The 14,333-nt window shown below is 43.4% G+C and overlaps 1 protein-coding gene and 1 pseudogene across 2 annotated transcripts; one reads left to right on the forward strand and one right to left on the reverse strand.

Annotated features, from left to right (window-relative positions):
* The first annotated feature begins 1,498 nt into the window (after positions 1-1,498).
* On the forward strand, positions 1,499-7,034 carry LOC136550220 (polyadenylate-binding protein RBP45-like). 2 transcript variants are annotated; one of them, XM_066541712.1, is made up of 7 exons: positions 1,499-2,036; positions 2,827-3,307; positions 5,838-5,893; positions 5,969-6,099; positions 6,196-6,292; positions 6,359-6,589; positions 6,803-7,034. In XM_066541712.1, the coding sequence occupies exons 1-7, from the start codon at positions 1,575-1,577 to the stop codon at positions 6,803-6,805; spliced, it is 1,461 nt and encodes a 486-aa protein (XP_066397809.1). In that variant the 5' UTR covers positions 1,499-1,574; the 3' UTR covers positions 6,806-7,034. The 2 variants fall into 2 exon arrangements, with proteins under 2 accessions (XP_066397809.1, XP_066397810.1); XM_066541713.1 differs by having other exon boundaries at positions 6,374-6,589.
* A 1,205-nt stretch (positions 7,035-8,239) lies between these two features.
* On the reverse strand, positions 8,240-11,805 carry LOC136552440 (DEAD-box ATP-dependent RNA helicase 32-like; annotated as a pseudogene).
* Positions 11,806-14,333: the final 2,528 nt, after the last annotated feature.

Below are 14,333 nucleotides of genomic sequence, written 5' to 3' on the forward strand. Positions count from 1 at the left end.
ATCCAGTACCACAGCCTTTACCTCATCATCATAAGAAGCTAGAAGTTTTACCATCTCAAGAAAATTACTTTGGCTTTTTTAGTCAACATATTCATCGTGTCCTCTGAAAGGACAAGCATGGAATGCTAACCATCGGACTGCATCAATTGATGTTCGAAGACGGAGTCTATTCTTTTTTATTTCTTCATTTGTTTGTTTCTCCACTGCATGTACAATATGGCATGGCTGATTCTTTAAATTCTCATAACACTGAATATTGTATTTATGAGCTGAACCACAATCTTTTCCCAAGTGAATCATGAAGGCACAGTTTGATCCATCATTGACTTTCTTCCAACTTCTAAATCCTTTTACTGTGAATGCATTAGATCCTATTTTTCCGACCGGTTTCTTTGAAAACAGAAAGTATGGAAAACAAAAGACGACATCTTTTGTAGGTGAATACTCTAATCAAGGAAAAGATTTAAACCAATTAGACTGAAATCTGCGTGGATGTTTCTTCGAACCTGAAGGAGGGTACACATCTCGATGTTCGGCTTGTTTTTTAAGCTGGAACAGTGTTTTTCTCTCACAACAATTCAGACAGAACAGTGTTTTTCAGCCAGTTTCAGCCAAGATTCAGCAAGCCAAACGGGACCTATAGAGTATAGGCTACTGCCTACATGAACTAAATAAAAGTGATTAACCAAACAAGATTATTTTACAAAGTATAGCTAAGTTACCTTGATCAACTGATTGCTTGATTAGGTCTTCATGGCTTGGCCTCCTGGAGACTGGAGTCCTGGCCGCTGGCCTATGGGCTCCTCGCTCCCCGATCTATCTCGCGGACTCATCACTCTTGGCCTGGGCCCTGGGCGTCTCCGGCCGCTCTCCGCGGCTCCGTGCTTGGCCAGGAAGGAAGATTGAAGAGACCACTAGGACCAAGGTTAGGGATTTTTTTTTTTTCTGGTGAATTGGAAGACGAGGTCGAGGAGGCTAGGCAGCGCCGCAACGACGATTCGGCGAAGGGCTCTCTGTTAGTTGCGTGTGAATATCCCGTGAGGCCATGACGAGCTCTGCGTGTGTGCTTTCCTGGCTTCCTGCATTGATGGCCGGATGGCTCCGGCCCCCACAAGTCTACGACACTAGCTAGATGGCCCAAATAAAATAATGAAAGCATATGTATCTATATATAAATTAGTAAAAGCAAACAACATCAAGTTAATTACACCCAACTACAGCATAGACGTTAAAAAATTTCAGCAGTAGGTCCGCCATTGAGCGCGCGGGCGTCCGGGCATTAGCACAGGCGCAAATAACGAGGCTGTGTTCCAAAGTCGAGTTCATCGCAGATCTGACGGCAGCAGACTCCTCACCCATGGAACCGGCCCACCTTTCGCAATCGTATCCGATTCCCATCAGGGCCCGTCACGATTCCAGAAGCCAATATTCTGACGCAGCGGCCCGGCCCATATAAACCCCGCCCCGCGCTCCGTGGCTCCGCCTCGTTTCTATCTCCCGCACATCGAGATTCCAAAGCCCCTCTCTCGCTTCCGTCTCCGCGCCCTAGGGTTTCTCTGCCTCGCCGGGAAGCGATGCAACCGCTGCACCAGCCGCCGATGAACGGGCAACACGGTCCGCCTCCGACACAGGGATCCGGGGCGCCCACGCCTCCGCAGCAGCAGGCGCCCCCGCCGCCGTACTACCAGCAGCAGCAGCCGCCGCCGCCGCAGTACTACCAGCAGGGCCCCACGCAGCCGTGGGGGCAGCAGCAGCAGTACGCTCCACCGCCGCAGCAGTACCCGCCTCAGACGCAGCAGTACGCTCCACCACCGCAGCAGTACGCTCCTCCGCCGCAGCAGCAGTACGCTCCGCCGCCGCAGCAGTACGCTCCTCCGCCACCGCAGTACGCGCAGCCGCCGCAGTACGCGCAGCCACCGCAGTATGGGACCACGCCGGGAAGCGGTGAGGTCAGGACGCTGTGGATCGGAGATCTTCAGTACTGGATGGATGAGAACTACCTCCACTATACTGCCTTCGCGCCCGTGGGCCAACAGGTGATCCTTCTCTCTATCTTCCCTCCCCGAAAGCCGTGTGGCATTGGAAATCTGAGAGTGGGCGCCCTTGTACGATTGGTTTGGCTAATTTGGTTTTGATATGCCTGTGGCTGTAGGTGCTGTTATGCTCTTGTTTATTTTATTATGTTTTCTGTTATAGTTATAGCCGTGGATACTAGATCATTTAGTCCAGTGTCTCCTCTGAGGAGCTAAGGAGCTCATTTCTTGCATAGCTACATGCTATTTCAATCAAGATGTTAGGTTTTAGGCCCAGAAGCATGCATATGACTATTATTGTAAGCTGTAGGCACAGATGCCAAGGTGTTTTTTTTTCTTCTGTTTTCAACTTTTAATGCTTATCTCTATCGTGCGTGATGAGCAACGTGTCTCTTTATGAACTGATGATAATTTGTCATTCTTTAGGTGAGTACATTGACTTATTTACGATGAACCTATACCATGATTTTGTAAGACAGATGCTATAGTTTCCATGTTATATCTTGCTTGTTGCTAGTTCATATATACAGTTTGATTTTGTAAATTTGGAAGTTCAATATAACGATTATAGGTAATATAAGTCTCTTGTGATATATTTTAGTTGAACTACTGTGCTTTTTGTCTGATGGGAATCCTAATACATTTGTTAAATTATTTATTGTTGACCTAATACTTTCAAGTAACTGCAGATTGCCACTTACACCCTTCCCCAGACCCCGCACAGAGCGGGAGCTCTCTGCATTGGGTACACCCTTTTATTTATTGTTGACCTAATACTTTCAAGTAACTGCAGATTGCCTCTGTAAAGATTATAAGGAACAAGCAGACTGGGCATTCAGAAGGTTATGGTTTTATTGAGTTTTACTCTCAAGCCGCTGCAGAACATACTCTGATGAACTTCAATGGGCAGATGATGCCGAATGTTGAGATGGCTTATAAGCTGAACTGGGCTTCTGCTAGCGCTGGGGATAAGCGTGGAGATAGTGGTTCTGATCACACAATATTTGTTGGTGATTTGGCTCCTGATGTTACTGACTCCATGTTGGAAGATATGTTCAGAGCTAACTACCCTTCAGTTAGAGGAGCTAAAGTTGTTGTTGATAGGATCACTGGACGGCCCAAAGGATATGGTTTCGTGCGTTTTGGAGATCTGAATGAGCAGGCACGTGCTATGACCGAGATGAATGGAATGAATTTATCTACAAGGCAAATGAGGATTGGTGCTGCAGCTAACAAGAAGAATACGGATGCTCAGCAGACATATGCAACTAATGGTATGTACCTGTGGATCATCTTCCTATAGGTTTTAAAATTATTTTTTTTCTATTGTTTCATACTTGCTTGTGTAGGATCCTGCAGGGGTACTGATTATGATAGCATCTAAGTGCATCACTGCATCTTGAAAACTAAACCCACTTACATATTCTGATTTCGTTTTCCACTTTTCTTGCTGGATGGATGATAGTGTTTTCATAACAGTTTTCTTTCTAGTCATTCCACCGCAGCGTATCTGGCATAGCTTCTTTCTGTAAAGACATTTCCTTCCAGCTCTTTCCGTTCCAAGTCTAAGTTTGGGATAACTTAACACAACAAAGTAATAAAACCACTAAACAAAATTCGTGTTTCTCAAAGCAGGATGCCATGCCATCTGCATTTAGGGCCTGGAAATGGCTTCAGATGTCTCCTGTAACCCGTGCCTCGGTTAGGTCAGTGTTTAAATTTTGTGAGATTTTGGTTCTAAAGTACTTTAGAGGGTCAACTATGCTATATATTTGTACTTTCTCTCAGGCATCAATTTATCTGGCTTACTTTCCAGTCTTCCAATTCTTTTAGTTTATTTTGAAAAAATTACTGTCCATCATGTTCTAGTACTTGAAGGGCGGGCCTGGTGCAAGCGGTAGAGTCTTACCGCCTGTGACCGGAAGGTCCCGGGTTCGAGTCACGGTCTCCTCGCATTGCACAGGCGAGGGTAAGGCTTGCCACTGACACTCTTCCCTAGACCCCGCACAGAGCGGGAGCTCTCTGCACTGGGTACGCCCTTTTTTTTCATGTTCCAGTACTTGTGATAGCTAATATGTACAAATTTTATATGGTTTTTGTAATATTTATTTTTATATATTCCCTTTTTTCTCATCTTTGGATTGGATTTCTTATATCTGCACCTAATGTCACCTGTACCATGCTTGTTTACTTCACATTGTACTTTATAGTGCAGGAAGCTCCTAATTTCACCTGTAGCTTATCTGGTCCCGTCAATGTACCATTTTGTAGAGTTACTCCAAATTCTGCTGCGGTGCAGAAAATATTCTTTTTTGTTCAACTTTCCGCTGCTTGTGCCTGGACTTACTTCCTCATGCATTTTATCTGGTTTATTCCATGCTGCAGATTCCATTTGCTTTTATTTCTCATTAGTTTCCCCTGAATGCACTTTGTAGTTATGCATATTTGTTTGTTGTTCATGTATTTTGCTTATCTGAGTTTGGGTTTGATAGCTGGGGCAACACAGTAAAATTTAATTTCTTATGTGAACTATTGTATGGGCAGTTGATGCCCCGGAATAAGATAAAAAAAATAAAGAAACGAAATAGTTGAGCTAATATGTTCTACTTCATGCCTGTGGTAGCGCATGGGAATAATTCCTGGTTGTGATTAATGCACCCAGTTGCTACTACATAGTTGGGGTAATTTAAAGATACAGGGTATCATGTAGATAATCTGAGCTTATCTACTGACAGTTTAGCTATAGTACTTAAATTTCTTCTGTTGCAGCCAAGCAGTACATGCAGTGAACAACTCTATGAAGCAAGGATTTCTTGTATTCTTCCTCTGACCTCATTGGAATGCTAACCATTTCTTTATTTGTTTTGTTTACTTACATTACCGCAAATGGTATTCGCTATTTTGGATCATTATTACTTACTAGAATATATATTAGGCTCTGTTTGGATGTTGGCAATGGAATTGGGTCAACGTAATTGAGTTTCCAAATCAATGAGACGCTGAAATGGTATTGGACTGTGGTTCCGTTTCCACGCGTTTGGGTGTCTGTAAATTGTTCCTTGGAAATCAGAATCCACATCCGTCCCTCTTCTTCCCCTTGGCCGGCGAGGCCCTCCACACCCCGGTGACCCCGCCCGCTCCACGCACCAGCAACCCCGCCCTATTCTGCTCTGGCGACCCCGCCCCTGTTCTGTGCACCGGCCACCCGCTGCATGCGCAGGTGACCCCGACCCCTCCACGTGTCGGTCCTCCACCCGCGGCGCGCGACGGCGACCCCGCCCTGCTCCGCACTGGTGGCCTCCACGGCAGCGAGGGCGGAGGGGAGGTGCTCGCCTTCCTTCTGGGGGAACCAACCTGGGAGGACACCGGTGGCGGGCGGTGGCGGTGCGCGGAGACGGGGCATGAGCTGCCGGAGCGGGAGAAGGAGCCGGTGCCGGAGCGAGAGCGGGAGAAGCTGCCGGTCCTGCGCCTGCCGCCTCGCGCGCAAGAAGCCGCCGCTCAACAATTCTAGCCAAAACCAAGCCTCACAGGTCCGTATTAGTGGCTGCTTGTTTTGTGTGCCGAGAATACCGTTTGGAATTGGGAGTCAAATTCCAAGATCCAATTCCAAAACATCCAAACCTGTGGTATTGAAGATATACGATTCCAATTCCTCAATTCCTTGCTGAATACCAACATCCAAACGGGGTGTTAAGCTATTGCTTTTGCTGGCCAGAATATGGGTGTCCAGTGTTCCAATCGGGGGGTCTGAATTCCCAGCCAGTTTGCCAGCTTTGTTGCTGATGGTTTGTCTTGCCATTGTAGGAGCATACCAGAGCTCTCAAGGAAATTCTTCAGAGAATGATCCAAACAATACAACAGTAAGTGGACCTTTTTTTTCTCAAAAAGGAGACTTAGGAGTTCCCATTACCTTATCTTTCATTATTTTGCAATAGGTCTTTGTGGGTGGGTTAGATTCCAATGTAAATGAAGAGTATCTAAGGCAAATTTTTACTCCGTACGGAGAAATTTCCTATGTGAAGATTCCTGTAGGCAAGCATTGTGGATTTGTTCAATTTACCAGCAGGTTCATATAAATGCTTATTGCTCTTTAATTAACCGTTCAGACTCTGATATATGTGAGTTAATTCTTTGTTGCTTGATTGTGTTACCATAATTTCAGGTCATGTGCTGAGGAAGCCATCCAAATGCTGAATGGGAGTCAGATTGGTGGGCAGAAAGTTCGGCTTTCATGGGGCCGTAGTCCTCAAAACAGACAGGTATTGTGTGATGGAATCTTAGTTTTTGCTGAATTCTCACTTACCTAACAGTTGATTAAATCCAAGGTGATTCTCCATCAGGCTTCTCAGCAAGATGCCAACAGCCAGTATAATGGGAACAGCTATTATGGATACCAACAGCAGGGTTATGAAGGTTATGGCTATGCTGCACCCAATACACAAGACCCAAGCATGCAGAACTACTATGGATACCCTGGTTATGGTAACTATGAGCAGCAGCAGCAGCAGCCTCCACCAGCACAGGAGCAGCAGCAGCAGCCTCCACCTCCACAGCAGGTAGGACACCAACAATCCCCATTGCTTAATAAATCTTACTATCCTTTCATAGTTGAAATTAGAAAATCGACTGTTAAAAATCTTACTATCCTGAACCACCCAACTTCTGATGAAGATAACTTGAGCCATACAGTGTTATGTTACGAGTCTTCTATGTTGGGACGTTGACAAGGCTGATGAGTAATTTTGTTTGTCTTTCATTTGCATTTGCAGTGACTTTCGCGGTGATGATTGCTTGTGCACTTCTGGAGCGCTACAAATCAGAGGGACTGTAGAGTCACAGGGCACTGCCTAATGAGACATCCTATAGATATGGAAGTCATGTAGTCGCATGGGTGTGGTTGGACTTGTTCTTGGGGACCAGTGTTAATCGATGATGTCACTCCTGATGTTTCTTTTGTTTGTCGTTGAGATCTTGACCGTTAAAGTATGCTCTGTTGAGACTGATGTCTTCGTCAGATTGTTTATTTGCTTGTTTCAGATGGCCCGGAACCATTTGCACTTATACCTCCTTTGGTAGTGAGCTGTCGGTGTAGGGTGGTTGTCACACATTTGTGCACTCTTGGTCAGAACTCAAGGACGTTGACAATTTGCGGCATGGAGCATACTGTACATCCATCGGCAAAAAAAAAAAAAAAAAAATTGACGCTCGACGGCACATAAACGTAGGGGATCACCTAAAGATTAGTTTAGGTGGTGGATGGCTAAAGTTTTATAGGTGGCTAAAGTTTAGTCTAATGCTGGACTAAAAGTGGACTGAAAGTTTAGTTGACTGAAGTTCAGGTGGACTAAAAAACTCATGTGCGCCTTAGTCTATATTAATCCAGATTTGCCAACTAATAAATCAATTGCTAGTTGGGTTGAAAACTAATACAGTTCACTTTTGTTCCGTTTATTTGGATATCTAGGACATTAAAGTAGATGACTAAAGTTTAATCTATGGTATCAAACATGCGTAAGTGAGATTTTGATGAGCGGAGGTTGAGGAGGGCCGGTGTCGGCCTAAGAGAGATTTTGATGAGATTATATGTCACCGGAGTGTGCTGGATCGGATTCAGCCACGCTCGCGGTTTGCTGGAAGGAGCGCGCTCACGCTGCTGGAAGGGCGCCGAGGCTGATGAAGCAGGCAAAGAGCTGTCGTACTGTGCTCTGGTTGTAGGCGGATGGAATCATGGACATGGAGGTGATGAACAGGAAAGAGCAACTCCGGCGGGGCAGTCGAGCACGGGCAGATACGGCGCAAGAGGGAATTTATTTTTTATTTGTAGGCGCTCAGCTCAAATCCCAAGCAAACGGCCACGGCGGAGCGCCGCCATCAACGAGGACGAGGGAGCACAGCCAGAGACAACAGACTACCTAGAAGGCTAGAACTAACCTACAGCTAGATCTGTATGTTGGTGATCCGAGGAAACCATAACCATGTCATTTCCACTTGTCACTAAGGCTCCGTTCGTTTCACTGGGAAAAAAAAAGCTAAAACACTGTTTCACCTAATTTGTTGTGAGAAAAAAACATTGTTCCGACTAAAAAAACAAGCTGAAAAATACGAATTATAAGAAAAGCAAACAGAGCCTAAAATTCATCAGACTCCACAAGGATGTTGTAACAATCATTTTAAGGAGATTTTAAAACTTTACAAAACCAAAGGCATTTACTTAAAACCTCATCTTAGGTAAGATTTCTTGGGGTAATACGGCAGGTCACCATGATACATCCATGAACGTATGCCTGATAAGTGGAAAACAACTCCCGGGAAACAGAAAAACAAAGCCGCAACAGGCAACACGGTCAAAATTTCAACCCGGAGCAGCTAATAGGCAACCCCCATCAAGGGTCACCTACACCATCAGCTTCCTAAGCTAACTGTGCATTTTACTCAGGAGCTTCAGTGCCAACGCCTCCTGCTGGGCGAGAACGTCACTGTCCTTTGCAGCGTCGTTGTCTTCGTCGTCCCTATTGAAGTACCTCTTTTTACCCTTGTTAGCTGTGTCCCGGCCTCTGTCTGATTCTGAGCCACTATCCTCCTCTGGCCCCGCTTCAGTCTCTTCCTGCCTCTTGCGCTTAAGTTTCATCTTCTTCTGCAGCTTCTTCTCCCACAAGCTCTTCTTGTGTTCAAGCTTGTCCTCCTTGTCATGCTCCTGCATTTCTCTCAGCATCTCTGCATATCGCTGGGAAACTGGAGCAACAGAGACAATAAGCAAGTTCATATTTAGAGTTCACATCCTTCGTGCAAATCATGGGTTAGAAACAGAGATAGAACAGACTTTTATCCTTGTGAACCACAGGTTCTAAAACTACTTCAGCGACAGATGCGAGAGGTGGGATGACGTTGCCCTCATCATCATACTTGACCCTTGTTCCCGATGTCCTGTGCACATTTATCTTCAGTTTCTTCTTTTTGAAGGGTCTTTCGAGTCTGACAAGTATAACTGGTTAGCATAACTTCGGCAAACAAAACCTGGAACTAGATATTTGGTAGCATCAAATTTGAAAGGTAGGAATGTCTTGGTTCGAAAAATGAGTAGCAATACATACCTGGTCACATCTGTATCTGTGGCAGGTTCCTTGGAATGAAGGACATCATCAAGTCCGTTGTCCATATTAGCATCTGTTGTGGGCTTCTTGGGATAAAGGATATCATCATCTCCATCACACACAGTCAAATCGCTGTTGATCTTTGGAGTGATGATAACTTCACGTTTGGAACTGGATTTCATCTGTTTCGTATCAATATCCTGCATATCCTTCTTCGATACATTCTTCATGTGGCTTATGAAGCGGATCGTAGGGGTAACAGGCAGACCAAGCAAAGCAGCATATGCAGAGAACTGCTCTGCAGAGAACCTGCTCAGGTCGAACACCTTCTTGAGGTATACTGACCTAAGATACGTAATAAAAGCCCTTTTACCCAATTCCTGCAGATTGGGAAATTTAACCAGCACCGAGGCTATATTCTGAGATATCTGCTCCAGTTGTTCTGCCTTTGGCTACATTAAAGCAATTAAGAACAGTAAGTAACAAATAAAAAAGAAGAAATGCAAGAACTAGTGGCAGTTCTATGGTATAAACAGCTGTCAAATTTTATGTCACTTGAGACCGAATAACCATTCTAAACGCTTGTCTCAGCATCTACCACATAGATCAACCATAATCAATTAAGCACTAAAAACAGAAAAACTCTGCTGCCAACCTTTCGAATATGTATAGGTATTTTACTTTCAGTTGCCTTCAATTTTTCAAGCATTGCTTCTTCTTCAGGACAAAGAAATATAAGCGATTTTCCTTTCTTATTGTAGCGAGCTGTACGGCCAACTCTGTGGATGTAATTAGAATGTTTTCTGGGCAATCAACCTGTAAATGAGATAAAAAGGTTACAGCATGAGAATAAGTACAAGAAAAATGGTAGTGCTTAACATAATGGCATACCTGTACCACCCAATCCACATTCTTTATATCCAGTCCCCGAGAGGTTATATCAGTTGAGAAAAGAACTGAAGTAGATTCATTGAAATCTGCAACTATGGCCTGCTGTACCACATAATCCATCTTTCCATCCATACATTTCAAAGGAATACCAGGACGAAGTTTCTTAAAAATTTCAAAAACAAATTTGACCTGCAGAAGTCCGATATTGGAAGAAATTAGCAAATTTCACAAAATATAACTATGCAACAAAAATGTACTCTTCAGAGAAATAATAACTGATTACCTGCTTGACACTAGATAAGAAGACTATCGTCTTAGAATTTAGATGTCTTTTAATGAAGCTCCAGAGCATATTTAACTTCTGGTCAAGAGGTACAATCATGGCATACTGCTCAAGAGTATCTGGAGTGGCTGTTCTGGCTTCCTCACGCACACTTATATATTCAGGGTCCCTTAGGCTAACCCTTGCTAGGTCTTTAACGGACTTAGTTTGTGTAGCAGAAAACAGTAAAGTTTGTCTAACTTTGGGAATCTGAGAAATGATAGCATCAACCTGGGTTCTGAAACCACGATCGAGAATTTGATCTGCCTCATCAAGCACCAACATCTGTTTTCCCATAGGGAAAGAAAAATGAAACAAGAGCACTTTATTAGATTACCAAAATTAAAAAAAAAATGGTATTCACTATAACCATAGAACAGGATATGCTTGATTACCTGGAGCTGTGAACAATCAAAATTGGCAGTTTCGTTGAAATGCTGGACTAACCACCCTGGCGTGCACACTAAGATATTCAAGCTGTTCACATGTTCCTTCTCTAGCTCGATACCCTTGCGCTTACCAACAATGACACCACCACTAAAGTTATGGAACTTCCCCACCTCCTGTGATCACCTTAAAAATCTGCCCAGCCAAATCATTTGTGGGGGAGAAAATAATGCAGCCCACACCATCCTCTGGACCCCATCTCTCCCTGTACAGCTTCTCTAAAACCTGCAAAGATAAAATGTGATGTGGTGAGCTCATAAGGAATATTAGCTGTCATGATCAACCATACTTCTTATATGGGATCAATTGACATGGAAATATGATGAGGTAGACACAAGGTGTAACAAACACCAATGTACAGGGCACCATTCGCACAATTACCGGCACTAAATATTGAAACTCTGATCGCAATTCAATTCACACTCCCAGTGTTAGGACCGTTCTTAACCCGCGATCTCAATACGGAGTAAATTAGCAGCAGCGAGAGATTTACCGGGATGACAAAGGCGAGGGTCTTGCCGGAGCCGGTCTTGGACGCGCCGAGGACATTGTGGCCACAGAGCGCGTGGGGCAGGGCGGCGCGCTGGATCTCACTCATCTTAGTGAACCCCGCCTTCCGCAGCCCGTCCTTGGTCTTCTGCGACAGCGGCAGCTCGTCGAACAGTGTGCACGCGCCGTACTCAGGGTGCTCCCCGGCCGCCGGCGCCGGTCCCGCTGATTCCGACGGGGGCGGGGGTCTGGTGCGCGGGAGGGGCTTGCCGGCGTCGATCCATTCGTTGAGGAGGCGGATCTCGTCGACCTCCCGCAGGCGATTCTGCTTCGCCGCGGCGCGGCGCTTCGGGCGGCGCATGGCGGCTACTAGGGTTTAGGGCTCCGGGAAGTAGGGCTGGAAGGTTCTAGAAGACGTGCAGCTCCGGTGCCAGGGTTTTTAGCTCCGGTGCCGGGAAGTAGGGCTGGCTTGGCTTGACCGCTACTCCTGAGGCCTGAGGCTGGAAAATGATTGGCAAATATTCTCTCGTGTTCAGGTATTCAGATTTGAGAAATTTTGATAAAGAAATCGTAAACACATTTTTGTTTACACGAAGGACCATTATAAATTTGCTCCAAAGCGACGAGTTAGACACGGAGTACGTGGCTAGACTATCAAGGTGTAGTGTGTGGGTAATAATGAAGAATGTGCCTGGATAATGTGGCAACATATGCATGTAATTAACATATGCTCTGTTTCAGTTTCATCAGGTAAACATGATCTAATCATGGTCAAAAAAAGAAAGAAAAAAAGAAAAGACAATTATAATCCCCTTCTGAAAAGTGTTGTCGCCTCACGGCGTGGTGTGCCTCTCCCCTCCCTGTGGTAAAACAACTGACATGAGTCTATTCTAGCACTCTATCTTACCTAGCTAGTGTACCGTGGCAACCCTACCTGACAACTGATCTCAAAGTAAATGAAGTGTATGCCTTGGCTGCCCAAAGGGATATTATAATTTCGCTCTTGTTTGAAAAATCAAATGGTATCAGAATTTACTGGCTTGTGTTGATATCCTATTTCGATCGACTGTTGTTAGAGACTTTGGTTGTTGCTTCATTGTCGTTGTCATTTTGACTCTTTAAGTTGTTGTGTTCATTATCATGTCCAGTTTGTTTTTTTGAATATATTTTGCAGCTCAACTGTTTTATTCGCTTAAAATATATATTGATTTTTTTAATTTTATTTTTTCATAACATTTTTAATTTTTGATGATCTAATGACATGCGATACAAGGTTGCACTTGTGGCTGTTGTGTTGTGCCACTTAATGTCTTGATAACTTGTGAAATCAAAAGGCATGTAGTAAGTACCATTTTGTGGTCAGTGGAGGAAGATTTGTATTCAAATCCATAAAATTTTATGCTACTTTCTTCGTTCTAAATTATAAGATGTTTTGATTTTTTATAGATGTTTTACTATGTATTTAGAATCAGTGTATATATAAATCCATAGAAAAAGTATGTATCTAGAAAAGCGAAAAGGTCTTATAATTTCAAATGGTAGGAGTATTCTCTATGAAACGAGCAACTTTTATAGGAACACTTTTGAGCATACACATTAACACGAGGCATGGATTAGTTATAGATCATGGCAAAAAAAAACTTTTAAGGAATACAGAGCACTTCAATAAAAGCTACTAACCACTAAGATGGAATTGCAGTTGCGGCTATGGCAACATCTACCAAACAAACCCAACATGATGGGGATATAGATATCCTTGCTATAGACACTCGGCTAATAAAGGGACCAATTACATGAGCTTGTGCACGTCGTTTAAGTCGTGAGGTGAATTTGTTACTCTCGCTTTATAATATGATCTTGTATGTTATTGAATTCTTGTGATATTCTAATCATAATGAACATGGGAGTAACTATGGATGAGTCAAGTCGTGTGAAGCTCCTATTGATTTTAACTCGGAGTTGAGTTCGGTCCGTAATTAGCAGATAAACCTGTACTGAACCGGCTATAATTCCTCATATGGAGTCCAATTAAGACGTTCTTGGATGTGTTGAAAAGCAACGACAACTTTTGGTTTTGATTTAGCTCCAGATTCATCATGAAACATTTTGTAAGTGTATATGGGTCCAACCGTCCAAGCTTAAGTGTGGGCAACCCTCCTCACCCCTCGTCGCTCACAACCATGCAATGACCCTTTTTCTACGTAGTAACCGTCATGCATTCATCTACGTGCCAATTTGACTAAAATGAGATAACGAAGATTGAAATTTATAGAATTATAATATTACTTTCGTTTTAAATTATAGATTGTTTTGGCCTTTTTTTACATACATTACATATAGCATATAATTGGGTTATATATTTAGAAAAACTAAAACTGACTTATAATTTGGTAGAATGCTACTTAATGCTGAATTTTATTCTCACGAAATAAAATTTCAAAAATTTCTTGTGCTCCTACGTGCATGTGTCCTAGTGAGTGTTCTGTGCTATGAGGGTGTCCCTAATAATCCAGCTTAGAGCTAGCTGAATCAATTTTTATTCGTTTAATACTGCAAAAGACAAGAGGTTAGTGTGGATTGTGGAGTCAAAAAAATAGTCTCACATGTTTCACAATGTTTTTGTCTCTTACAATATGATATAGCTTTTTTTTTACAAAATACAATATGATATAGCTGTTATTAGAGGAAATTATTTCCTTGGCCCTAAAGAAAGTGTTGCTTAGTTTCTTGGCCTCTTTTCTTTCGAACTTGCTTATTTGGCCCTAAAACGAATTTCCTTTGATTTTTTGGCCCTTCCGATAGTTTGATGGACTAATGTTGTTAAGTTGCATGTGAAATTAGTGTTTTACCCCTGACGTCAAAAGCAACAGTTCAGCAACCTATAGTTGCGCTATACAGGTCTTTCAGACTTTACTAAGTTAATTAGTTCACCATAAAAGTTTCACCACAATTGGACCATAAAAGTTTCAGACTTGTGCTGACTTATATTGGGAGAGACACGCTAAAGCTCGTGGCCCGTGACCCGTGAGAATTTTTTTTATTTTTAATATTTTTTTTGTA

Source organism: Miscanthus floridulus, chromosome 4 (genome assembly GCF_019320115.1).
Source record: "Miscanthus floridulus cultivar M001 chromosome 4, ASM1932011v1, whole genome shotgun sequence".
Taxonomy (NCBI): domain Eukaryota; kingdom Viridiplantae; phylum Streptophyta; class Magnoliopsida; order Poales; family Poaceae; genus Miscanthus; species Miscanthus floridulus.

Bases quoted from the DNA above. Each gene is read 5' to 3' on its own strand.
- LOC136550220 (XM_066541712.1), top strand. From the start codon at position 1,575: ATGCAACCGCTGCACCAGCCGCCGATGAACGGGCAACACGGTCCGCCT. The intron at 6,100-6,195 runs GTTCATATAAAT...CCATAATTTCAG, and splicing joins TTTGTTCAATTTACCAGCAG to GTCATGTGCTGAGGAAGCCA. The intron at 6,293-6,358 runs GTATTGTGTGAT...ATTAAATCCAAG, and splicing joins GTAGTCCTCAAAACAGACAG to GTGATTCTCCATCAGGCTTC.